Genomic DNA, 27,054 nt, shown 5'->3' with positions numbered 1-27,054 from the left:
CGGAAGTGGATACTAATGTATCTGGTAAAACTCTCATCTATAGGTGACATTTTTGACCGTGTACTTTTCACTTCAGATTTAAGTGATTTTTATTTGGGATTTTCACCTTACCTCCACTCTCTATGAGCACATCCAAAAGTTCATCCATCTGCTGACTGCGGGTCAGTTGCTGTAATAGTAATAAAGATTACATTATTATTTGTAATCATTTTCCTCAATCAGTGTTTTTGCTGTCAAGATTTTAATCCTACTGCACTCAAGGTTTACACTGTAATTGTATAAGCCTTCCAGCAGTAGATAAAGACTTGCAAACTGGAATAGGATTTTTTTTTGTTGTTGTTGTTGGCAGGTCAGTTTCTCGTCCGTAAAAGATTTCCCTCAATAGGCAGCTAAATAGTTAAAGAGATTCAACGTGGATCCTGGAAGCAGATTTCCAACAGGTTTGACTGGATATACTGGAATTACATGGCAGCATTGTCTTTATGAATCACGCTGCTTGTAGACAAGGCTACACTTACTAAATGTATCCTCTGGATCCCAGTCAATCCAAAACGCTGTGAAACTTCATCATTTATTGTTTTAACTGCAAAAATTGAGTTTAAAGCAGAAGCAAATTCTGTCTTTTGTAGGCGAATGCATATACAATAAGGGTGCATTGTAGGTAGAAAACTAAATATGTCCCTTGGTTGTTCTCAGTTTTTATCACACATTAGCAACAAAAAAAGATTTATTAAAGATTACAGATTCTGACCAGCAGCCACTGCTTATTTTTAGTTATATCTTTGAATAATAAGTCCGTCTGTTTCTTGATCAGCTAATGATGGACATTCATTGAGGTGCATTGTCTACCGTCACTGTAAATCTTGCGTTTGAAAAGTTTCAATGGTATTTAAGGTTGAGTAATGGAAAAAGGCTGTTATTACCTGGCCAAGCAGCACCACACTTATATGTAGGTAATAACTGTTCTGCAATAAGATCAAGGTCGGTTCACAAAATCGTTCTCCAGGAAAAACCGACCTCACAATCGCTTGGTGCTATTTTCTCTACCTTCGTATCACTACGGGCTGTGCAGACCGAAGTGCAGACCGAGCAGCAAACACCATAACAGGTGCAGCTGTCGGCAGGTGGCTGCACGCATTGATATGAAAGTAGAGAGAAAATAGCACCAAGCGATTGTGAGGTCTGACTTTTTCCTGGAGAACGATTTTGTGAACGCATATTGTTTTGAGAAGCAAAACGCTTTATTTTTGTAGCCCCAGCCAACTAGCCGGACTACCTTTGTCAACACCAAAACGAGGCTGGAACTCTGATCACAGGATGCAGCGGGGGGTAAGAAGATGTTCATAAATAATATTGCTAGTATGGGATGTCATAAAGCTTCGAGTCAAAAGAGGCGAACTATCCCTTTAACAATGCATTGACACTAAAACCACACGTGCACTTTTTTCTGCATACGAAGTGGAGCTTAAAAAGAGAGAATGCGTGGCGAGAATGTGTGCATCTCACACTTTGTAAGCATGTTTTCAGAGCAATTTAAAGTCTTTTACACACAAACCCACAGATTTTCCTTTGCGTTTGTGTCTATGTTTCAGATGCAAATGCATTTCTGGGCACTGAAACCAAACTTTTTAGAAAATGTCTTCCAGTGTGAACTCGCTAACTTTCCCTGTAACACACTATCTCCTTTGTTAAAACGGCACACTGTGCAATCTCTCCTTTTGGCAGTGGTGAACCAAGCCAAGATTGGTAAAACTGACAGCTGGAGGGGTGTCAGTCCACCTCCTTGCCACGGCCAAGGTGCCCTTGAGCAAGGCACCATACCCTGTGCTGTGATTGGCTGCCCACCGCTCCAGTGTATGGCATCTGCCACCCTGTGCATGTGCATGTGTGTGTTCAACAGGTGCCAACCTGAATGGGTTAAAAGCAGAGGACAAATTTTGTGTATTTCCCTGTACATGACAATAAAATCTGATGTTAATCTTAATCTTAATAGCGCTGGGGCTAACCTTGCTAACAGGACTTTTCACATGTTTACAAGTTTTTGACATCCCCGTTTTGGACCATACTCGGTCGAAGCTCGAGTTGGTGGGTCAACTTTGACAAGGAGGTGGTTTTCTGATGGTGGTTTCTCTTGAAGAATTTTCACATGTTCATGACATCACAGTTACATTTAAGTGAGCCGCTTTACCAGAACACTGAAGGGCAGCAAACTGTCATAAAACCACCTGTCAAGTTCTAACAAAAAAGTTGCATATGAAAGAACAAACTTTTTGTAAACGGTACTGTGTGGATGTGATATTTTGGGGAATGGAGGAGCAGAAAACTCTGTTCTTAAAAAATTCCTGTGTTCGTGTGTACTTAGCCTAAGTCTCATATGAAGTTGAAACTGATATGAGGCAACACAATTGAACAAATAAACAGACAGCATCATGGAGTTTGCTTAGTATGATGGTGAAATTTAATTATATATATTTTTTTTACTGATTTAGTTTCTTTTTGTCATTTTTTCTTAACATACCCTTATTTCACTGTGAGTGCTTTGAATAACTCCAACCATTAGTAATGGTTCTACATCAAGATGGGCTGCTCTGGCATCGTTGAAAGACTTTGCTAATGTGACTTTGGGAAGAGAACAAATATTTAAAGTTTCCCAGGAACAAGATGAGTTCTTTTTTTTCCCTTCAGCAGTTTTTGCTCAGTTGAAATTTGTAACTTGGCGCGCGCGCTGAGAACGACAAACCGGATGGACCACCTCGAAAACAGGCTCACGGCTGACGGTTGTGTCATGTAAAATACTTTGTGCAATTATTTGTAAATAAATGATGACACAGCTATTAGAAGAGCGACTGTTTCACCGTAAAAAAAACTAAAACATTAAAAAGTTTCATGCTGGTTCAAACGGATGCTCGGCTGTGGATTTGTATACCATATCACCTCTATTATATATCAGATTGTCACACAAACTCAGTCCTGGTTTACGTCCACGTTGCCACTCGGTGTTGCCACCTGCGCTGTGCTATAAAACACGTAGATTTAGTTTCAAATAAAGTTGTCTGATGCAGAAGTGATGTGGTGTAGAGTTCTACATTTTAGCTCTTGCTTAAACCACTAAAGCATTTGAGGTTTGAGCTGTGGTTGTTTTATATGCTATTCTCATGGTCACTGTGATCAGCTGTTCGCTTAGCGTGTTAGAGGATTAATTTCTGATCCTTAAAATTGAGAATGCTCTGACCGCTGCAGGTGAGATACTTATTGCACCCAACTCCACATAAAGAAATAAAGTAAAGCAAAAACTAATAGAATATCCCTTTTTAGATTCTAAATCAAGCGGAGCCGTAGAGTGGACTAATGTGAATTCTAGTTTACATTTAGAATTAAGCTAAGGGTTGGATTCAGATGAAATTATTTGATAAGCGAAATGTTTAATGTGGAACTGGAGGCTTGATTGTTTGTTTTAAGATTCTTTTTTTGATTTTACTTCAGTACTGCAGAGGACATTAAAGTAATTTTTGCTTTACATAAGAGCATAGCTAACCAATACATATATTTTCTATATATTTCAGTGAGGCAAACTAGAAAATGTCTGCTTTAGACGCAGTAAAGTGTGGAAATTCATGCAGTGAACAAAACAATGGATGTCAAGAAGAGATTCAACACAGGTGATGGACTTCAAAGACAGATAAACAAGAGAAGACAGGAGAAAAAAAAGGAGTTTAAAGCAACGCCACAAGATAAAATAAAGTCCCTGGCCAGCCATCATTAAATTTTAGCACGAATTTGAGTTTACCTGCTTGACTGCATCCTCATAGCATGGGGGCTGTCTTAAGTCAGATGCAGCTGAATCTGAGCTATTGAAGGCAGGGGGAGAGACCTGGCACTTTTGGCCAACATGCCGAGGAGACGGCAATACTGACATCTATATGAGAAATAAGTGAAAAGTGAAATTAGCATTTTGTCGGGGAGCTTACCAAATGTGTGTTGCAGGAAAAAAAAAAAAAACACAAATCAGGCCCTCATGCTTGAATAAATTCAATCATTTTGAATATTTCACTAAAGATGGGTTGGCGTTGTGTAATAAAAGAAAAGTCACCACATGTGAAGGAGTGTGATGAAAACAGATATGACAAGAGTGACAATGAACCTCATAACAAAAGGCAAATAACCCAGAGACAGATCACAAATAAATAGAAAAGCAGAAAACACTTACGTGAACGTGAGCTGATTCAGTTGAACAGTACTGAACAGTAAATGTGGGTATTGTGGACATAATGTTTACCTTTGGTTGCATATTCTGGCTCTCAGTCTTGGTGGAGCTGTTGTGGTGAAGGCCACAATCGGCAGAGCCAGGAAACACTGCCTGCAGGCTTCTTTGGTCAGAAGGATAAGAGCAGTTCCCCTGCTGAACACAGCTCCTCTGCGGCATCTGCGGTTAGCGCGTCGAAAGATCCAAAACGAACAGAAAAAGGGATGTAAAGGACGGAAAACTTGCTTTAAGATATATGTCACGCATGTAAAAGAGAATGTAAAATATCATAAAATGAAAAGAAATGAGTCATTTTGGAATAAAAAGAAGCGACAGGTGGGTAGTGACAGAGATTTTGTTTCACTCAACATTTTCCTGGTTCATGAGCAACTTCTACACATACACTGGATTGCTGAAATGTATGCATGTATCTGTAACATTCCCTCTTATTGCTGATATTCTTGAGATTTTACAGTGGAAGTAAAGTTGTTTCCACATATGCACGGGAGTCCTGAAATGTTGCTGAAATGTCACGGCATGTGAGAAAGCAAATGTCTGCATAATTCGCTCCCGACTTCTTGGAGAGATTTTCCATCCGGCTCCAAGGTAAAATCTCAGGGTAAGACAGCGTATAAATGTGTCAGGAAGTATTCCAACATTCCCAATTTAACACCTAATTTACATTGATGAGCATCTTTTAAAAACTTACAAGTTGATAACTAATGCTTAAAAGAAGAAGCTTCATATAAAAAGCTGTCAAAATCAGTTGGGATGCTCCGTTATCTGTCATCTTTGTATTAGAGTTAGTTACACCACACGATTAAGACAAAAATAAATGAAGAAATAAATAATGGCTTATTCTGTAGAGAAAAAAAAGTATTGAAACTGTGGCTGAAACTCTGAAGAGTGAAATGTGATAAGTCAAGTTGGCTTTACATCATATATTTAATGTATTTATTTCATAATCAATTTATGAAACAAATGATTTGGTCACTCGTTTTGTGTTGTATGAACTGTTTTCTGAGTCATTGTCGAAATGTATTTCAAGTAACACCGAGGACAATTATTTGTTATTAGCTCACCATGTGCAACTGTTGTGTAAACTGCATAGCAGAACAGCCTCTATTGTACGAAAACTGGAATGGTGCAGAGAGAGCACAGCCTCTGCTGAGGCGGTTTCAATGCAAGTGTTCAGGATCTGCACCAAAAGTTTAATGCCTTCATGTTTTGTCATGCTCCACCTCTTCTGCACGTTCATAGAATTCAGCCAGATGGTTTTAGCTGAATCTAGATAAAGGTAATGCAGCTGAACATCATCATCATCATATCATACCTGCATGCTGCGTGCCCTGTTGTTGCCCTGGGTGTGGGGGTGACCACAGCCATCTCTTCCCAGTGGAGGAGACAGCAGGTAGGGGTTATTAGGAGATGAAGGTTGGGAGCTGCTGGAAGCTTTTCCAATGGGAGAATCTTGTGGGGAGCACTGTGGACTGAGGAAGGCGGACATGGTGGGAGGGCTGCCAGAGGAAGGGCCTGTGTCCATACACTGTGCCCCCCCCATATTTGCAATGGGGTTGTTGCAGTGTCCCATGTCCTCCATGCAGCTGCCAGCGGGGCTCTTCAGCTGTTTGGGAGAGGACAGGGGGCAGCTGGAGGACATGGACATGGGCTCCTGCTTGACTGTCACCCCGAAAAAATGGTGACTCATCATGGCTGCAGTCTGCTGCTGGTGGAGCATGGCGGGGTGAGATGGAGGAGGAGCAGTGTCCTGGGTTGCTCCATAGCAGCGTTTCCTCTTGTGGAGCTGCATTTTCAGCTCTTCAACCTAACAAGTATGACCACAGAGATTAAATTCAATTCAGTTCTGAATCCTCATTTCACTGCAGAAGTTACAAACACTGAACTGAGCCATTGGAACTGACCTGTCTCTGCTCCTGAAGCAGCTTCCATGTCAGTTCTTCAATCACTTTCTGCTTCTCCACAAGCATCTTATCTTTCTCAGCTTCCAAACCATCCGCACCCCCACGCTCTCCCACCCTCTGATTTCCCCCAGCCAGCTTGCCTTCTCCCGCTCCCCCGTGGCCGTCCTCCATGCCGAGCTGTGCCGGGGACGGCTGCAGGGTGAACTGTGTGGGGGAGGACATGGGCACGTCGCTGAAACTGTCAGGGAGCGAGCCGCTGAGAGACAGCTCTGAGGAGGCTGGAGAGATGGGCGGGCTGGAGGAGGTGCTGGGGTACGGGTAGTACCCTCCCTGCGACAGAGTGCTGGAGGACGATGGGGACTGGTAGGACGACAGTGACCCTGTGGGTGTGACAGGGAAGGTCAAGGTGGTGATTTCGGACGATCCTGTGGGCGAAGAGTCCGCATTTGAATCCTTGAAGGGCCGGAGTCGTTCAATGAGAGCGGTCTTGGTGCCTGAGACCGGCATGCCACGAATACGCAGGTGCTGCCTGAGCTCTGAAACCTTTCAGAGCACAAAACCAAAAAAGCAACATGAACTCCATGTATTTGTTAAAAAGTGAATAATGTCTGAACTTTCATCTCCATTAACACCTACCTTGAGGTCATCCAGATTAGCAGGCAGGGGCCCAGGTTTGACAGATGAGATGTTGCTTTGGTTAGGATACGTGTTCTTGACCGGAGAGGACGAGTTACTGTTGGCTGTGCTGGACGGACCACTGGAACTACAAGCTGTTAACTGTTCACTCACCACTCTGGAACAGGAAAATGAAAGTGGAGTCAATTAGAGCTAAAAGGGAGGTATTAATTTGGTTTTACTCAGTGGCAGCATCCAAGATTGTTTTCAATCTAACCAATTTCTGTAGGAGTTGTTCGTTTTTCCCTTACCAGTCACTAGAAACCAATGAATCTGCCTAAATTTAACGTTGGTTTAGGTCTACACAGCTATATAGTCATGAAAACATACTTTCTATGGTAAGATTATAGGAGTTAAGTGGAGTAAAGTGAACATTCTGTTGGGACTAAGCCATTACCGTGGATGAGTTGGGAAATTGTTATCGGATGAACTGGTGAATTTTCCCTGTGTATTTTCTACAAAATAATTTGTCAGTTTGATATTTCAGTAGTGTAACGACAGCTGTGGGCTTTAATTTAAAAAGTGAAAAGATTTGACTAAAGTTTAATAACAAATTCAATTCAATTCAATTATTGTAGTGACTCAAAGAAACTGAACGAACTGAGAAAAAAACTACTGGCTGTGCTGGGGACTGCTCTGGGTAGAACCTGCAAAAAATTATGCAAGGAAGAATGTCGCAAAAGCTGTTCAACATAAAGGACAACACTGCACACCTCAACATATCAAAGTGATCGATCAACAAAGTGTGTTCAGTCAGAGGCTTCCTCAGCTCCACATGAGGTCATTTCTGCCTACAGCAATGAATCAACACAATGACTAATAGGTGTTTGGATTATTTATGCAGCAAAAGTCATTATATATTTTATATATATATATATATATCATTATATATGTGTATCATAATATGGCGATCCATAAAAAGTAGTTAAGCAAACCAGTGGATGCATTGAATCTTCACCTTGATTCAATCTCCCTCTCGATGCATGTGCGGGAGGACATGACAGTCACACAGACAAACAACAACAACATCAGTTATACCTGCCATGGGAAAGTAAAGGAGGCAGTCCATTAGTTCATGGGTATGACTTACTTCTGAGTGTGGGCCTGTGGGTGAGGATGGTAGCTGAAGGTGGGCTGTCTCTGCTGGGCCTGGCCCTGGGGCTGTGTCTGTGGGACATGGGCGTGCTGCTGCTGCTGTGGCTGCTGCTGCTGCTGCGACTGCTGCGTCTGTGCATGTGTGTGGGCATGTTTCTGCTGGCTGAGGATCTGCAGCTGCAGGAAGAGCTGCTGCTGCTGGAGGAGTCGGGCGTAGGCCGAGTCCATGGGCGGAGGGGACTTCTCTGCCTTCTGGTCTGGAGGAATGTACTGGTGGTACTTGAGCTTCTTCACTTTGGGCTTCACATCTTTGGGCTTCTTGTGTCGGTTCTTGTCTGACGTCTTGGACTGGAAGGCGAGTTTGAAAATACTATCAAAAACACTGGAACGTATTACAGTCAAAAGAAAGATGGAAGTAAGTTTCAGGAATGGCTCACCTTTACTATAGCGGGAACTGGTATTGGGGGAGTAGACTGGTTGTTGTTGGCACCAGACAACCCTTCTTCCTGGCTTTGATCAGGAGGGTCTCTACTTGCACCGCCCTGTCCAATAAATTAAAAGATAGGTTATTAAAACTCCACTGACCACATTTCTTAGAAAGTTGACAAGCTCTCAGCATTCAGTGACTCAAACAAATGAAGCATTCTTGTGTTTCATCTCTGCTACATTAAACTGGACAGAGATGCAGTCGAGAAATCAGTTCCACTGACTCATTGTGAGGATGCTGTTACTTACCCACTAATTTACAGTTTTGAATAAGTAGAAGTGAAAATGTTTCTCTGGATGGTGAAAGACAGAGAACTGAGGGAAAAGAAGTCATTGAGTGACCCACTAAGCCAGGATTTAAACTGAAGATTTAAAGAGCTAAATTAGCCTGCGTTTAGGGAACAAACAAAGAGTCAGTGAGATTCACATGTGTCCTGAACACCTGCACCAAATGTCACAGCACACTCCACTAGTTTGACAAGATCTGAAGAAGTTTCAATTCCTGTTGGTTTGATTCAATCTAAAATATGTTTTAGCTGCGTTCAAAGAATACAAGATGCAATGTTGGTGCTCATTAAAGACATACTGTAGTTTCCCTCATGCTTTACTTTGTAAACTGGTCTGTTTAGAAGCATTTAGAATTTCACTAAAACACGTCAAGCCCTTGTTTTATAGTCCCGCTTCCACAAACACACATGTGGCATCAAGGAGCACCAAACAGGTAGATTAGTGTTTCCCAACCCTGGTCCTCAAGGCACACTGCCCTGCATGTTTTCCATGTTTCCCTGCTCCAGCACACCTGATTCAAATAATTGGGTCAGGTCTTAAAGCTCTCCAGAAGGCTGAGGACGACCCATTCATTTGAATCAGGTGTGCTGGAGCAGGGAAGAAAACATGCAGGGCAGTGTGCCTTCAGGACCAGGGTTGGGAAACACTGGATTAGAATATGTGATGAAAGAGAGTGAATCTATTCAGTTGGATGTTTGACTGTAAATGTTGTTGCTTTAGATTTGATTGATTTTGGTCTGATATTCAATCTAATTTTCTTTACCTTCTGTCTTGTTAATATCTCCTTAAAGATTAAAATTACGAGTTGAGCAAATAGGGAGACTGCTTGTACTCCAACCGGCAGTAGAGTTTGTGTATTGAAGTTTTTCCACGCAGAAGTATTCCAAATGGTACTAAATAGTTCTTTCTGGCTGACATGACTCAGAGAGAGTTAACTTAAGAGAAGTAAACAACTGTTTTCTGGGGTGAATTTGATTCTGATGGCCATTGCCAATGGCAGCCATTGGAATGAGGCCACTTGAGTGAAAGGTAAGCAGTGAGAATATGAAAGGCAGCATGCAGGAATGTGACACCTGAGTTCAACTCAGTCCAACAGTTGGTGGGAAAAAAGAGAGAGTGGTGCAGTTCACTCTGCCACCACGGGGGGGAAACAGAGACTAAGCAGTGGCTGCTGCTAGATGTCCAACAAATTCAGCAGATAGAGGGGAGAGAACTTTTTTTTTTTTTCCTTTTTTAAATATACCTGTCGTGGGCTAGTGAGAGCAGGTGAGGAGGAGGAGGAGGCTGTGCTACCGACAGCCTCGGATGAAGGGCAGGCCGAGCTCTGGGACTCATCACTGTGGTGCTGCTCTGGAGACAGACTCTCACTGCTGCTGTCCTCCTCAAATGCATAGGAGTCCTCTTGCTTGGGGAACTTGCCATGGTTTACTGTAAGGAGAACAAAGGGAGTGATGGGGGGCGGGGCAGCAAGGTTACATGCATTACTTTCAGAACATTTACACTTGGCATAAACATGCAATCTGTATCCTCAGTAACTCTCTAGGAAAACCATGCTAATAGTTAATGCATGCAGAAAACATTAGGATATGTCAGACCCCTTCAAAATGTGGTCAGGCTGGTGCTGTGATCACATCTCAGCTGGTATAACTGCAATCTCTACAGCATAACAACATTCTAGAGACAAAAATCCAACTGTGAAATGGACAGGTTGACGAATGTTGAAGTTTCTTACAAACTCAAACAAGATAAACATTCCATTTAAACATCATATGAACACCAGCAGACCTGCTCCCATTGACCTGGACCTCTGACTTGGAAAACAAATGTGAGAGTACCCAAGGTATCGGTTAGAATCTCTCATCACACAAATGCACAGTGACACAACTACACTTAGAACCATAAATCAACCTGACCCAGAAACCCAGTCTAATGTCAAAATGTGTCTTTCTTCCAAGTAAGCTGGCTACAAACTTATTAATGCTAACCTTGTTGGCCTAAGCTTTAAAGATGTGACCAAAGTTCAAGTACAGCCCTCCTGCCACGTGAGGATGTAACAGCTCTTCATGCACCCAGCGGGCCTTTGTTTGCTCGAAACAATAAATATATAACAATTAAATGTAGATTTGTTTTTTGTACTTTAGGGATATCAAGAGTACACTGGAAACTGAAATGATAGTTGACTAAAGTTGACCAAGCACCTAATCTTGAAACCTTCTCTATCACAAAGACTACAGTAAAGGACAAAAGTCTTGAGCCAACCCTCATTTATTTATATTTTGCTTCCAAGGAGCCAGACTTTCTTGTAATCCTTTAAAGTCTAAAAAAAGGTCTTTCAAAGTTTTTCTTTGGACATTGGCAGCTTTTTCACTAATTTCCAGTCCTTATACCTGACCTTTGTCAGAGGAATGTGTTTTTTTGTTTGATAAGCCACTTAATGCTGACATATGGATCTTTCAAGCATAAAATGGCACCTAACTCACAGGATGAACCAGTGTTATGTCTACACATAACAATACATAACTACTTGGCGAAGAACCAATTTTAAATTGTTTGTAGGCATTTCGTTACTAGCCGCCTGTCACAAAGACACATCATATGCTTCTTTATGCTTTTTGAAGGATAACACAGTTTGACAGACAGAAAATAGTATTTTTGCACCAACAAGGTGATTCCTAAAGAGCTATTAGCTGAAAACGTGTTATATCTTAACAACAAAAAAAAGCTATCTACTGCAGATGAACAGTGACTGAAAGCAATGTCCAAGGAAAGAGCAAAAGATAAAATAAAATCAGCAAAGACCTGACACAGGACACAAAAGATGCATCTCGACCCTACAGTTGATCCATCTACTCTTCTATTAAGCTTCATCAGAAATGCTCTCCATGGAACGATGGTTGTCAAGAAGCCATTCTTAAGGAGGGGACATGGAGAAATCAGTGGCAACAGGTCTGATGGAGGGATGAATCCTCCCCAGAGCCCGGAGCTCAACATTACTGAAGCAGTGTGGGATCATGTTGGCAGAGAATGGAACAAAAGGCAGCCCACATCCAAAGAAGAGCTTTGGGATGTCCTTCAAGAAGCCTGGAGAACTATTCCTGAAGACTCCTTAAAGAAAGGACAGAAAGCTCGTCTGAGAGGGTTCAGGCTGTGCTGGAGGATAAAGGAGCTCAGAGCAGATATTCACTTTCAAGCTTGTTAGAAATGTACAAATGCTGTTTTTGCCTCTTTATTCAAAAATTATGTTTGAATGTTTTAATAAATTGCTTTTATAACTATTTCCAATCCATTTTCCTGACAATTTATAAACGAATGAGGGGGTGGCTCAAGACTTTTACACTGAACTGTAAAATATATATAGATAACACATGAATACAGACATAAATTATTCTAAAATTCCTGGTAATGAGTCCCAACACGGTTCCCATCATGGTCTAACTTGCGTTTTAAGGCCTATCAGAAATAAAATGCTGGTGGAAAAAAACTGTTGTGATGTAGGGACCTTGATTCAAGGGCTTCATTATATCATGCCATGCTATGCTTTTGAAGATAAATAGGAGAAGTCACAGATCTTTTGCTCTGCAGCCAGCTGGTGGTTTGGTGGCTGGATCTAAACTGCTGCACGTTGCACACAATGTATGTGGCCACAAGTATTCATACACTGCCCATCTGTCACTAACACCTAGTTCAACACTCAGCTCGGAGGTGTTACGCGGTGCGGGTGAGAGGCCGACACGGCCACTTTACCTCCACCGTGCTCCTGATTGGTTGCTGTGATAGGAAACAGAGCTTTGATTGGAGCAGCTGAGAGCAGCTATCTAACAGAGCTGAGGGGACAGAGCCCGGGGAGGGAGACGGCCCAGGTTGGTCTGCGTTGGAGCGTGGATGTGTGTGTGTTTGTGTGTGTTTGTGTGTAGGGAGAGGGGTATAAGATTCTCTTTTTGTATCCAAACATGTGACAGCCAGGAACAGACCCTGGTTTCAATCACTGTACCAGGCCCATTTTGTGCAACTCAATGACCTTGCAATACACACATACTCATAAAGCTCAACACACAGCTGAGTACAAAGCATTGTCCTTAGTGCCATTTCCTCCCACCTGTTCATGCTTAACTCTTAGCAGTCACACAGTCCAACACACTTTTCTCTCCCCGTTTCTGAGACTCTTTAACATCATTTCATGTCACTACGAGATTGAGTTGGCAGAATTTCAGGAAATCAGTACACTGCACACACTTCCGTTTCTCAAGTGATTTAGAGGTCATGCTGTTTCCAAAATGACCCGAGGTTGAACCAATCGTTGGGAGTGTTGAGTACGATGGGGAGTTTTAAGGTGAGGGATTAATGCTGCAGGCGAGGAGGAGGAGGGCAGCAGTTTGCCTCCGTCACGGAGCTGTGGAGGTAGCTCGCAATGAGGCCGATGCAAAAGAGGGGAGGAGTCTGTAGGTGCAAACACCCACACAGGTACGCCCACAGATTGTGTACACAAAGATGCGCACCGGCTCAAAAACACTTCTGGAGAAAAAAAGGGTGGAAGCAAATACAGCTGCTGCTCATCTCTATAAAGGGAGCTCTCCTCCTCCTGTAGAGAGCAGCTGAGTGCAGCTCGCCGACTTCTTTACGCAACATGTTTACTGGAAGCTCAAGGGGGCAAACATAAAACCACTGAAACGCCAGACTCTAAAGAACACGACTTACACTGCCAAGAATGATATAGAGAGCGAGTGGCATGTAGTGAGGTTAGAACAGCATGAAGTTCGAGCTGTGCAGACCCGGCACTTTAAACAAAGCTTATTCATGGCACTGTCGGAGCTTACATGCTGTGCATTTCCTTAAATCAATCACATCTCAAGGACTCCTCAAACACTTGAGTACGGTGATGCCAAAGCACCTCCTTTCTTGAAAATGAGTGCTTTTTTTATGAAGATACACAGTGGTCTCTAGAAATTCTATGGGATAAGCATGGTGAAGGCTAAATATGTAAAATGCATTTTTTGGACGACAACTACAACTAAATAGTTCTCCCTGCTGAGAAGTTTGGATGACAAAGAAGAGGAACAACAGGAAACAGGTTCTTTGACGTATATTAGGGGTTCCTTGTTTTCCTGTCACTGAAAAATGTGTTTGTAGAAAACATTCAGGCCCGATCTCTCACAAAGAGCATATCATTTAATAATGGCTCTAGAAAGAAGAGAAAAAAAACCTGAAAGCTATCGTGGTTCAGATATGACATTCATGGAATTCTTCAGTTCTATTCATTCATAATTCTTTAACAAAAGGTTATTTAGTGAATCAAGTCCAAATAATTGAATACCGGTAATTTATTCATAGATCAATTTAGCAACAAATAAGTCTTCCAACTTATTATAGTGGAGTTTAACAACCTGCTCAACAGTGAAGCAAAACTGGAATGAATTCGCATGAACGAGTTTAAAGTTACTCGTGTTTTTCTTAGAAATTTTTTCTGATGTTTATAGTTTACATTCAACTTTCCTTATTCACATCATCTAAATAAAAATCTGAAACGGCAATGAAACCCCAGATACTGTCGGTGCGTTCTTCTGTGTCTTGTTAAGATATTCAGGTGTGAAGAACTGTTGCTTAAATGGGCTCAGTTTTACCAGTGGTACCAGTTTTTTTTTGCAATGGCATGTTCCTGTATAGTGTGGCATTCCATGACAGATCGGAAATCAGAATTTCCTACTTCCAATTTCGAAAAAAAAAGGAAGGAATGCAAATAAGAAGCCAGATTTCCAAGTTGAGTTACAAATATCAACATATCATAGAACGTTATTACCTCATTTCTTTCTATAACGATGTGACCTCTATAACTGCTGAGAATTTGCTGTCAATTGAACAACTGAGTTGTGATAAAGCGTGATTTGTTTTAATTTCCCTTAATGTACACCAAGTCTTCTCCGAAAAAAAAAAACACTTCAAGAGAGCGTAAAGAACTTTTAAGCTGTTGTTTGAAGTTTCCATTCACCTTTTCTCACCTTTTCTTCCTTTTAGTTGGTGCTCATTTGAGAACATGCTGCATTGTAGTCCAGCAGAGCATTCATGAACGTGCCATTTGTTATATAGAGTACAAGAGTCAAAAACACACTTCAATTAATGTATACACACACACACACACACACAAGTGAAAGTTTAACTACAGAAAACAAACTCGAAAGCGGTCAAGCACACAAAGTCACACAGTAGTGTTAGACTACACGGCAGCTTCTCTCTGCTGATACCTGTCATTGCGATGGCAGGGTCTAGAGGAATTATATTCTTTTGGACCAGTTGGAGGGGCCCCGGCCTGAGCGCCAGCTTCTGATTCAGGTCCTCAGCGAGCTGGGCTCGCTTTAGCCTTATCTGGGCTTTTAAAGAGGAGCCTTCAGAGGCCGGGTCTGGGTAACAAAGAGCAGGACCACATCATCAACATCATGGAACACTCGATTGAAACACTGCTTTAACATCTCAGTATACTGCAATGATGAAAATGTGGACTCGTTGAAGCGCCGGACTTTCTTAACAACTATGAGATTCTTTTGTTTTCATGGTATTTTGTAAGTCTACCTGATAAGATCTAATCTAACTGGATTTTTTTGGATTTAAAAATGAGACACATTAACCTTACAGACATGAAAGATGTCCTGGGATTGAGGATACCAAGCGACAAAGTTGTTATTTTGTCCCATTTTTCTTGCAAACATGTGCTAAGGGGTGCAATAGTACGGAGTCATCAATGTGTAATTTTTGAAAATTCTTCACATATTCTCTACTGGGGACAGGTCAGAGCTGCAGGCAGGCAGTCCAGTACCCTCACACCCAACCTCCTCAGCTATGGGAGTCTGAAATGCGGTTTTGCATTGCCTGGAGCATATGTTGCTCCAAAATCTCACTTTTTTTGCATTATTGCTGCCATCACAGAGGTGTAAAGGAGTTTTGCCATGTGCCACTGATACAAAACTCATACCATCACGGCGCCTGGCACAGCATCCATTTCTTCCAGATAAAGACTGTCCTGCTCCCCAAAATGTGCCCATGTGGTGTTTGTTCATGCAGGCAAATATGGCCAATTATTGTGTTAAAGATATATGCGACCTCTAGTGGTTGTGAAAGCAACTACGTGTGTAGGGAAAACATGGCATCCATGACAGTTTGGACAGATTCTTAAAAAGAGTGTTTTTTGCCCCAACCATGAATGTTTACCCGAGTAGCTTTGACTTCTAACCCTAACCTGTGTATGTTCTTTTCTAAAGTCAACCAAAATGTTACAAAATGTATTCATAACGTGCCGTGCAAATTGGCATCCATGAGTGTGATGTTGTAAAAAACAAAGTATTTTAGCCCTAACCATGATTGTTTTCTATCTCTAGCCAAGTAATGTTATTGTGTAAATCCAACCAGGAAGTGATAAAAGTGTTATAATAAAGTCTTTTCGTGTTAGTGACAGAACAAATGATGGTCTTGAGCCCCCCCCCCCTCATGGCATGTTGAATGGAAGGCTTGTGAATGACATCTGCTCTGATGTGGAAACAGCCATATGAGTTGTATTTACTTTCTGATGGCGGGAGAACTTATTGTCCAGAAAAGATCTGGACTACTGATTGGTTTGGCTACAATATTCATATCCATTATATGATGGTCTATCCCAGATGCCTCAGAGTCCAGAGAAGTTGATGGCGCCTCTGGACAAAGTTAGCATTAGTTAGCACAGTAAATTTTTGAGTTGCATTAAATATATAAATGTAATTCTGTATTGTAGTGCTTGACAGAAGGTTTCCACAGTAATCCCTTGCCTGTGTGGTTAAATTGGCTGCTGATGAGTGACAATTGTTCACTTAGTGCTGTCTGAGGCATTGGAGATGATGCGTTGAGATTTTCTCGAAGATTGCCTGGATGGTTTATTGATATTATCCATTTCCCACAGGGAGAAACTTACTTGAAGTAAATTGTTTTAAAACATTTCAATTAAATTTTTCACATATTTATTGACAAATTGGGACCCACTGCCCATCTTTTTGCTCTCTTTCACCTCCTCTACTAAAAATCTCCTCGAAAGAACACATGAAAAAGAAAAACAAAGTCAAAATGCTGCACCTTTTTATTCTTTCTGTTTGTTTCGTTGTGTTTTTTTGTGTGTGTTTAGAAATTTTGTTCCATTTTTGGTATCATACAAACTGTTTCTGGTTATGGGCTGCACCTGTGCATAATTTACAGTAAGGTTCGCTTTAATGCAACTGATCATGCTTTTCACACTGCCTGCCAGGGATGTCAGAGTAACGATTTGTTTTCTGAGTTCATGCAAAAATGTTGAGAGTCTCTGGGCTTTATGTGCAGAGCCTTTGCTGGCCTGTTAGCACATAAGCTAATGTGTCTTGGTTGATTTTTAAAGGTAAAAGACGGAAAACTCAGTTTTGTTTGAAAAGTAACTCAAATTTCCAGTACATTTTTAAAGTAATATTTTCATATTTTGACTTAAGTGACATTTTGAAAGCTGAACATTTCCCACTGTATTACTAAGTTGGTTTAAAACTTTTGCCAACAGCAATAAAATGCACGTGTTAGCCTGCAAACCTATCATAACGGTCATGCATTTCGCATATAAACCATAAATATACAAATACTGTTTGTAATCTTTTCCTTCAATAATATGAGTTTTATATTTTCAGCATTTTAAACAGAGCAACTATTTTTTAGCATAGAAATCTAGACGCCCTAGCGGCCGCAAATGGAATTTGCTCCGGGGCTAGTCTAGTCACTTGTGGTCGTTTTGCAAGGTTCCAAATCAAAACCCTGTACAACTTTTGCTGTACGGGTTTGGCTTGCTAGGCTAACTATTTTTAGCAACTATTATCCCTTTTTGCCCTAATTGTTAGATTTGAGTTTATTTAATTTTTCTTCCACCTCATCTCATTTCTTTCATCATCCTAATGTTATTAATCTGCCCTGTGAGCATTCAGCTGTCACTTCCCCAATGAGCACACCTCCTTCTTTCTTCAATTATCAATGTTTCTGTGTTGAATCAACTCCACTAGTTGCCCAGCTGTGTTACTGCAGTCAGACACTGAGTGTTAGAAAAATAAACGAGGAGGCGGTAATTAAAAGGCCACAGTGGGTGAGATTTTCCACCTTCCACAATCTCTCTCCGTTAAATCCAGGATAAATAATCAGGCGCTAACCTGGCTCAGCCTACAATCTATCCACAACCCTCGCAGGGCTGATCGACCAGCAGTGAAGAGAGAAACCTAATCAGTTTGATTATCTGAGTGTGAGAAAGACTAACAGCACTTATTTGGTCAAATATCATTTTGGTGGGAGACTTTTGAGGGATGATCTGGGATTGTGGGCCAAGAGGAAAGGAAAGATTTTGTGCTTTATGGTGGACATCCAAGGTGGAGTATTACTGCCTGATGGAAAACCGATCTGCAATGAAACGCTTCATTAGAGCCTTTATAAAAAAGAAGGTTTTCATCTAATTTAAGATAAATGTGCAATAAAGCAAAAGATTTTGCTTATCGTCTCATTCGAATTAGACATCTGTTCTTCTCCCCAGAGCAGGAGATATTAGATGAGAACGATGGAAGTGACAAAAAGAAAAAAAATGATCCGTTACAAAGTGGAATGGATAATAAGATTTTTTTAAAATTCTAAATTAAAAAATGTTCCATATGAGTGTGAATTTGTCTTCGATGCATGCTGGGCACTGGCACTGCCAGAGAGAATGATAAGTAATAATAGTTTGGGTTTATAAGAAAGGAAGAAAGAATGTAGGAGGGAAAGAAAACAAAAATGAAATAAGAGGAAGATAAAAGAGAGTAATTACATGAGCCAGAAGAAACAAAGAAAGCGAGAAAGAAATCATTCAAGAAGGAAAAAGAAAGTATACAAGCAAGAAAGATATGAAAATAATGAAGAAAAAACAATGTAAGAACGACAAAACCAATAGAAAAGAAAAGTATTTTGAAGGAAAAAGGAAAGAACGAGCTAAATTGTAACAAGAATGAAAGAAAGAAAAGGGAAGTAGAGGATAAACAAACTCAAAGATTCAGGCAGATCAGCAGATGAAATAAAGAATAAAAGAAAAGAGAGAAAAACGAAGACACCCTGGAAAAAAGGAAGGACAATTTAAAGAGGGTAGGAATTAATAGTGACCTAGTACGGCAGCATGTATCCCGTCTTCTTCCTTCCTTCAGCTGCCTGGCGTGATCACGTTGGCATCGTCATGTGTTTAGAGCTCGGCCTGATGTGACATCATAGGGATGTTCGGAGCTTTAAGTGTGCTTAAACTGTTGACACAAGCCGCCTGAAAACGTGTTGGTCCGTGGCTGCGCTGGCCAGCATGAGCATAATGTAACATGACACGGCGAATACGAGCCCCGCTTACAGACTTTTAACCATGCACTGCACTTTAAACCTGTCGCAGTACGTGCTGCCGTGGCAGAGAACATTTCAAAACACGAGCAGGAAAAAAGCACAGTAAACCTGCAGCTAAAGCTGTATTATCTTTATGAGGAAATATTAGATTGCATGTGTGTGTGGAGTAAGACCTGTGGCCAGCAGGCAGACAGCGCGCTCCTATGCAGGCCACACGCCAGTCAAGCCCAAGAGGCCGGGGTAGATTCTTGAATAGTCTAATAAACACCAGATGTTCCCTGGGTAATATATACACAGACCCTGTGCCGTGTCCATCTCCCCAGCAGGAATAACACAGCCAAGCAGAGCCAGCCAGCATCTGAAGGATCACATCTACAGCAGCAACAGGAGGAGGAGGATGCTGCGTCGCCCTCAGAAATGTCTCATTTTTGGGGCGAAGACATGAAATGCTTGGAGGACATTTCCAAGAGTGATAAGAAATATCTACTGTGTGGCTGCAAGGAAAGTACTAACAAACAGCGCAAATACAAGTCCCTGCAACCTCTCTTACATCTGCGCCACCGCCTGCAATCAAGAGATAACAGCCAATTGAAATTTCTTTTTTAAAGGAGCGCTTGGATTCCCGTTGGCCAATTGCGTTTCTCCGTGCTGCCTTATCTGTGACAGACTCCTAGAAACTGATAGGGCCTTGCTGGGCCTCTGGATTCCGTTCCCCCGCACACTTACCAGCGGTTTATCTGGACGCTGGAGCCTCTGTGAAATGGCAAATGGTGCCAGAGATATCATTCAACAAATCCCTGGTCTGCAGTCCAAGTCCCCCAGTCCCCTTGTTGTTCCTGCAGGCAAGGAACCACACACCCCCCCCAAATACACTGGCATTTCTCTCTGCTGCTCCATGTTTGCCTGGATGACACAGCGTAGCTTTAAGGTAACAGGAATAGATCAAATCTCAGTTTATAAGTGCTTGTCGACAGTGTAAAATCTTTACTGCTTTGTCACGAATATCGAAAATTTATTCCTCATGTGCTGTGTGTTGGCAGTCAAATCTAAACAAAATATCTGCACACATTACAGCGATACCCTGACCTGAAGAGCACAGGAGACCGTAAATCGCAGCAACAGTGAGGATTTAGGAGAACGCTCAGAGCGCTCGGGTCTACGTGTTCTCATCACTGTGACTTATGTGACATTAAAAGAACAAAGCCTCCGCCTTGTAAATGGCAGCCCGTGCTCCGTGTTGTCATGTTCGGGCGGGCCTGTGCTTTTTGATGCAGCGCTTTGCTGTAAACAGGTACAACTCTCTGTGAATTTGCCGTCTCCTTTGAGGCAGAGAGCCTCTTCCAACAGGAGAGCATTCCTGAGCGGTCACTCGCCGACCTGTCTGCCTGCTCGCTGGCTCCCGGCACATTCTGCCTGTCTCTCTCTGCCTGCGGGCTGCTTGCATCCACCTGCTTTCTCTACGTCCATTTGGGTTTATCCGTCTGCAGAGTCTGGATTACCTTTGCTTTAAAACTTCTAGCATCTTAAAGGTCAACATTTGAACGACCTGTTTCTGTCCGTCTCTGGTTCACGGGCATCAGAAGTCTTGTTGAAAGACAACCTCAGCCTCACTGCAGTTGGTATAATGTTGCACAGTTTTACAGGAAGGAACCAATTCTCTCCCAATCCATCACATAAAAGACTTGGTCGGAATTTCTTTGTATCTTTCTTCAACAACTAGAATACCTAAAATGCAGAGTAGTGTCCTGCTGGTGACGTGATTGGCACACGAGTTGCCCTGGTAACCTAGAAAATGGATGAATAGCTTTCCCTCATACAATGGTGCATTTTGCCCAAAGCCACAATGTTTTCCTAAACCTAACCGACTAGTTTGTTTGCCTAAACCTAATGAAACTCAAGGTGAAAACAAAGGTGTAACAACAGATTTTTAAACTCCAGTGTGCTCACAGTTAGGTCTCAGTCAATTTTAGCATTACTTAAGTCAGATGGCTGGAAACACAACTCCAGAGTAATTCTCCTTATGGCAATGTTGCTCTGTCTGTGAGTGACGTGCAAATAGCAAAACTAAGTATAAAGTAATGCCAAACTTTTCCAGTTTAAGCATTTTGATTAATATCTGCAGGGTACTGTACAGAAAACATCCTCATACTTACCCGAATCAATGAACGAATACATTAATTTCATCATATAGATCAACACAACAGGGACAACCAAGAAGTAGGAAAAGCAGGGACATTAGCTGTGTTTCCATTTGGACGGAAACTTTTAAGACAACGCTTTACAAAATCTGTGCATCTGGCTCATTGTTGAAAACTGGTTTGGAGTTAAGAAAGTAGGCTGTGTCCTGTTGTCAGAAAGTAGAGATACAGGATGTTGTACAAAACTGTAAATGGCTGAATGTAGACAGCGCTTTTAGAAATTTAGTTAATCACTTAAAGCATTTTTCCACTACAAGCCTCATTCAATCATTCACAGTCAAACAGTACATCTTCGTCTTTACAATGTTACAGGCTACATAAGGCTCTTTATCTCTATCACACACATTGAGGGACACATCGAAGGCAACGTAGGGTTCAGTGTCTTGCCCAAGGTTACTTTGACATGTGGTCTGGGGAAGCTGGGAATCAAACCACCAACCTTCCTATAGCTATAGCCATCCCAAAGAATGGAATGAAGAGCATAGCGGTTGCCACAGGGAAACTGAGCTTTGATAAAAAAAAGACAGACAAAAGCTGCTGTGCCCATTTCTGAGAGAACTGGGAGGTTGTGATTATTCTTTCATGTCACTGAATATTGTTTATTCTCTGGAGGCATAAACAGCCGTTTGCTCATTTCATCAGCCGTGTGAATAACGGGTTCCAAAAGTGTCTTCTTCAGCACGCAAATTTTTTTTTAAACAAGTTCTCGGATCCAATATTCGACCCATCGAGGTGTTCTCTGAACTTCCAACTTTACACACAGCATTTAGGCTAATACATTTAGTATTTCCTCTGCTCATATCAGCATTGCGGCATTGCGACATTGCAGCAAACATTCTCAGGTGCTTTTCTTCAACAAGCCACAAAGTCCTCTGCCGGCAAAAGGAGGGGGGGTTAGACGGCACCACTACGTGCAAGGCTTTCATCCGTGGGATGCAAGTTTGACGCCAGCATATGACAACATTTTACTAAAACTCTTTTGCCACTTCCTGGTTGTTTTTGACAAAGCATCATTTGTTTCGGTTTAGAAATCTAAACTACTTGGTCAATGTTAAAAACATGGTTATTTCTTCTCTACAAGCATCCTCTGCATTGATGCCGTTTTTTTTCACAGTCCAAAAACAGTTGCTGTCAAGACCACCAGAGGTTGAATTTTTTTTTTTTACAGTGAAAATATGTTTTTCCCTGCATGAACATATAACCCATGGTCTTTTTTTTTTTTTTTTTTTGGAGGAGGATAGTCCCAAAGTTTTGCAAAGGAGAAGTTTCCATCAACCTTTTCATAATGTGCAACTGGAAACACGTCTAAGCACCTAAAAGTTATAAGTACTGTACGAATGGCAAACCAAAGCCATTTACTTTTTATCTGGGTGAAATCAGGACAAGTTATTCTCCAAACCCAGACAGATGAAATCTAAACCATCTGAATCGATAGACCCTTCACCTCTGTATCTTATTGCTCATTAGGCCAAAGTGGGTTATTTCTCCTTGCTTATGTTTCTTCCAGTTATTCCCTCTGCCTGTCTGACTCACTGCAGACGAAAAGCATGTAAGTGGAAGCGTGCGTGTGTGTGTGAGCGAGCACGTGTGCGGCAGCTCAGTGTTGGAAGGCGTTACTCACGAGGCATGATGCCTTGGTCTGCCAGCTGCTCTCGTGTCCTCCTCTGCTGAAGTCTTAACTGTAGCACTGAAGTTTGGGGGGGGGGGGGGGGGGCAGATGGAGTGAAGAAGAGAGGAAGAGACGTGAGGAGACAGGTGGGGGACAGAGAAAAAGCAGGAAGAGACTGAGGATCCAGCTCACTTTCAGAATAGTTAGAGCAGTAGCTCATTTAGCATAGATGTACATCACCTACAGCCTGAAGCTACAGATGCTGATCTGTAGTGATTCCACTGACACGCATTCACACTGTTGGTATGTCCGCATGCATGTACACATATGCATACAGTAAACACACACACACACACAAAACAACGCTGCTCGCTCACAAATATTTCTGTGAGCAGGATGTAGGGAATGATAAACACAGCTCCTGGCTTTTAAACAGATCTGCTCAGCAGTGTGTGGTCCACAGCACGAGCACACATTTCTCCCTACTCTGTGTGTGTGCGCAGAAGTGGTCTAGGTGGGAGCTCGGGGTCATAAACATAGAGCCTCCTCCGTGTCTGTTGGTCTGCTTGCGTCTGTGTGTCTTTAGCTTTCCTTTTCTTTCTTTGTCTGTGTGTTTTCCCTCCCCACTGTAATCTGAAGGTCCCTTGGTTAGGTCTTGGATCTGACACAAGTATGAAATGTTCCTCCTCTTCTGCCTGTCTCCCCTATTGTTAATTATCTCGCTCAGGTGGTTTTTATTCGCGCAGCTCTGGCTGCACTCGCACATTTCATGAATTTCCTCAAACCCTCCTGCTTTGATGTAACGTAACGACTTTCTGAACAATTTGACTGAACTGTCAGCTCATAGCTCTATCATGGGAGAGCACCTCGATTATGTAACACCGAGCCCTTCCCTTCATCTGACATCTGCTTTAGTTTACAGCAAGGGGGTCGTGAGCTGCTGGTCGCAACATCACAGAGAGCAAACACAGGCATTAGTCGCTGACTGGAAGCCAACCAAAACCTGTAATTGATACAACCTCTGTCAAGGAAAGTTTTCTGTCATCCACTACAAGAACAAACATCTACCTTCATGCAAGTTTGGTCTCTTAAGTCTTGGAAAAAGTCAGGTGACAAATGGAATGTAACTGTTATTTTTAGCTAATTCTGTTGAGCTTCTTTGATTTGAACCTTTTTACTTAAAGTTTCCCTCTGCTCAAATCGAGCAAAATCAACCATTAATGCTGTGGCTGGGGATTTATGTTCTGATTCTTCACAGCACCGCCTTCAGTGTCAGAGAGGTGAGGTCAGACAGTCTACATGTTCTACTGAGAACATTGGGGGAACCAATCCTGACTACTGGCTGGCTGTAAAGCTAATGGGGTTAGCGTTGCAGCTGCTTGGCAGCTGCTAGCAGTAGTGGCTTGGTTAGCTGGCGGTTACTAGCAATTTAATTAAATTAAGTTTAATTTATATAGCACCAAATCAAAACACATGTAATCTCAAGGCACTTCAAGGATACAAAGTTAGCAGTCGCTGTCTTTTTAGGATGGACCAGCCGAGCTGCCGGCCACCAACACCCGCAGCTTTGACAAGCCAGCAAGCGGTACGTTTCTAATATTGTTGAGAGCAATTGAATTTGAATAAATTACCATTCTGATACTCCCATTTGCATGTGACCTTGTATAATTTAGTTTCCTCATCTTGAGAATCCCTCTCTGATTCAAAGAACTGGCCACAACATAGTTGAGACGGGGTAAACAGGGAAAAACAGTGTCATCTGAGATGAGGCCAGATTAACATATTGATAGATTTCTATATTGAATTTAAAAAAAAGTGTGCAGTCATGCCCAAGCTGTTAAGGTGAGTGTTTTTTGTTCAAAAAGTTGAAAATGTACAATTTTGACAAACATATTAGTTTTTCGGAGATTGATAACTGCTGGAATGGGGCTTTAAAAAGATGTTCAATTGTTAAAGTTTCATTGATAGAGCTAACACATCATTTGTTCTTCTTCAGTCTAACACATCTCACCCAGCCAAATCCAAAACTAAACATTCGTCTGTTCAGTTTTGGTGCTGCTTGCAAGCTGATAAGACAAGTTCACATTTCAGTAAGGTAACAACCTTAATCTTATCCATACATGCAGGTTCATGTCTCTCGATTTCTTGGAAAAAGGCAGGAAAAAAAATCAAATGAAACTACTCTGTGTTTTGTTTACTGACAGGTTATCAATAATTCTGCCTGAAAAAGCACAGCAGCTGCCACAGAATCTGTTCTTTCTCCCAAAAAACTCTGCTAAGACCAAAGCGTTGCCTGTCCTGATTGCACTGAGTGTACATGTTATAGAGTGGAGCCGATCCAGGCTGTGTAATTGCAGAACCACACTCCGCCTCTCGCACTGTTGATTTTGAAACTCAAGACATTTGTTTCAACTTGGGGATCTTGACAACAAAGAACAAATTGACAGCCACATTTACAAGTGTTCATATTTATGAACACAAAACACAAAAGAAGCAGGTTGATACTTACACCTCACTTGTACTCTTAAACTTCAACAACTGAGCCAATGTGACTGCTTACATTTGTCCCTTTATTCTCTGAACTTTCCTCAGCACAGGCAGGATTGTGGTTGCGACAGATGTGCGAGCATGACTGTCAAACTTCTGATAAACAGGTATTCTTAAATGAACTATTAGGTTTATTTTAGTCTAATAGTTTTTCACACAAGTGAAAATCCACCTTAAAACAGAAAACTTCACCATAGATGTTTCTGGGGTCACTCCACGGACAGTGTCTTGTGGTCAACAGTGGGACAGATAGTAAGGTGATGCAGATTTGTGTTGAAAGAAAAAAAAAAAGTACAGGTGAAAGCTTTTTTTTTTGTGCTGCTAGGGGGCCATTCATTGTCACTGAAAGCTTTCATCAGTAAGTGTCATAATATGAAAAGCAGTATCGAACCTGCTACAATGTTGGAGAGTATTTTATCTCAGTTAGCAAGTAAGCGATATGAATTATAGCATCAGAATTTACAATTAAGACTGTAAAAAAAACCTAAAAACTGTAAATAAATGGTATACACTCTATGGAATGCACTCTATATACTGTATGCAGGATTTTTTTCGTATTCCCATTCACACACTGATGAATCTTGGGGGAAATGTGGGGCTCAGTGTCTTGCCACACTTTGACATGTGGGGAACCAGGAGTCGAACCACCGACCTTTCAATCTTCCTCCCGAGAAACAGCCGCCCTGCAGGCTTTAATCAAACAGCAGCAGTTCCCGTGATAATGTATTTCAAGTGTGGTGGAAAAGGAGAAACATTCACCAGCTTTCACAGGGTGCTGAATGTAACTCGAGCTCCTGCAGTTTAAAGAAAACTGTAAATCGTGCACAACCAGTGTGTCTTAGACTCCCCCTGTCATCAGCAGTTATCATAGAGATTTACGGGCAGTTTTACTTCTCTTACGCACAATAGCTCCCTCATGCACTCATAATTTAGCTCAAGCAGTCACATTGGTTGTTACATGTATCACCCAGAATTAGGCCCTCTGTAAAACTCAAAAGACAGCATCTGTACATCTGTGTCATATTATCCAGTTGGAGCACATGGGTTAGAGCAACACAGACCCTGAGCCACCTTCGTGAAAAGCCTCCTGCTGCTTTTGAATGCAGCAAATCCTCCCTCTCATGGTCCCAGTAGCACAGAGGGTCATTTCCCAGCCTGCTGATGTGCTCTAAACAGCTCAGAGGAAAAGCGTCATTTAGCCCGCCATCTCTGGAACGCAATTACAGCTCACAGGCAAAGTGGAAGCACGAAGCAGAGCCACTCTGGCCCACGATTTGAACACCAACAGCAGCATGGCAGAAGGCTTCATCTACACTAAGCCTCACAGTGGCTTGGGTTGCTGCCATTATCAGTTATATTTTCCTCAGGGAGGTGGCAGTGTTGGTCAGACTACACATACTGTGGTTCTACAGTTCAAAAGAACATACTCAGGGCACAGACTGTATCTTCAAAGTAAATGAAGAAAGTGTGTATATGTGAAGGAGATAGATGGATGCAAAGCCCCAACATCTGATGTGTGTCAAGTGGAGTTTAAATCAGTCTTCCCTCTTTGATTTGCCTAGGTACATACACACACAAACACACGCACACATGTGCACCGTAGGTTTCCAGTACAGCCATATTTAG

The 27,054-nt window shown here is 41.9% G+C and overlaps 1 protein-coding gene across 10 annotated transcripts in view; it reads right to left on the bottom strand.

Annotated features, from left to right (window-relative positions):
* The window catches only part of myocd (myocardin), a 182,075-nt gene that overhangs the window by 3,501 nt on the left and 151,520 nt on the right, over window positions 1-27,054 (bottom strand). For 5 of the 10 annotated variants that reach the window (XM_075457391.1, XM_075457395.1, XM_075457393.1 and 2 more), the window contains 11 exons: window positions 22,894-22,959; window positions 14,946-15,101; window positions 9,953-10,137; window positions 8,373-8,477; window positions 7,931-8,283; window positions 6,802-6,958; window positions 6,166-6,708; window positions 5,577-6,068; window positions 4,277-4,423; window positions 3,788-3,916; window positions 112-169 (listed from right to left, as the gene is read on the bottom strand). In XM_075457391.1, coding sequence (XP_075313506.1) covers window positions 112-169; window positions 3,788-3,916; window positions 4,277-4,423; window positions 5,577-6,068; window positions 6,166-6,708; window positions 6,802-6,958; window positions 7,931-8,283; window positions 8,373-8,477; window positions 9,953-10,137; window positions 14,946-15,101; window positions 22,894-22,959 — 2,391 coding nt within the window. The remainder of the gene's footprint in view (window positions 1-111; window positions 170-3,787; window positions 3,917-4,276; window positions 4,424-5,576; window positions 6,069-6,165; window positions 6,709-6,801; window positions 6,959-7,930; window positions 8,284-8,372; window positions 8,478-9,952; window positions 10,138-14,945; window positions 15,102-22,893; window positions 22,960-27,054) is intronic. The other 5 variants (XM_075457396.1, XM_075457398.1, XM_075457397.1 and 2 more) reach the window with 3 other exon arrangements.

Source organism: Odontesthes bonariensis, chromosome 23, assembly GCF_027942865.1.
Source record: "Odontesthes bonariensis isolate fOdoBon6 chromosome 23, fOdoBon6.hap1, whole genome shotgun sequence".
NCBI classification, from domain to species: domain Eukaryota; kingdom Metazoa; phylum Chordata; class Actinopteri; order Atheriniformes; family Atherinopsidae; genus Odontesthes; species Odontesthes bonariensis.
This window is presented reverse-complemented; position numbering and strand designations above follow the sequence as displayed.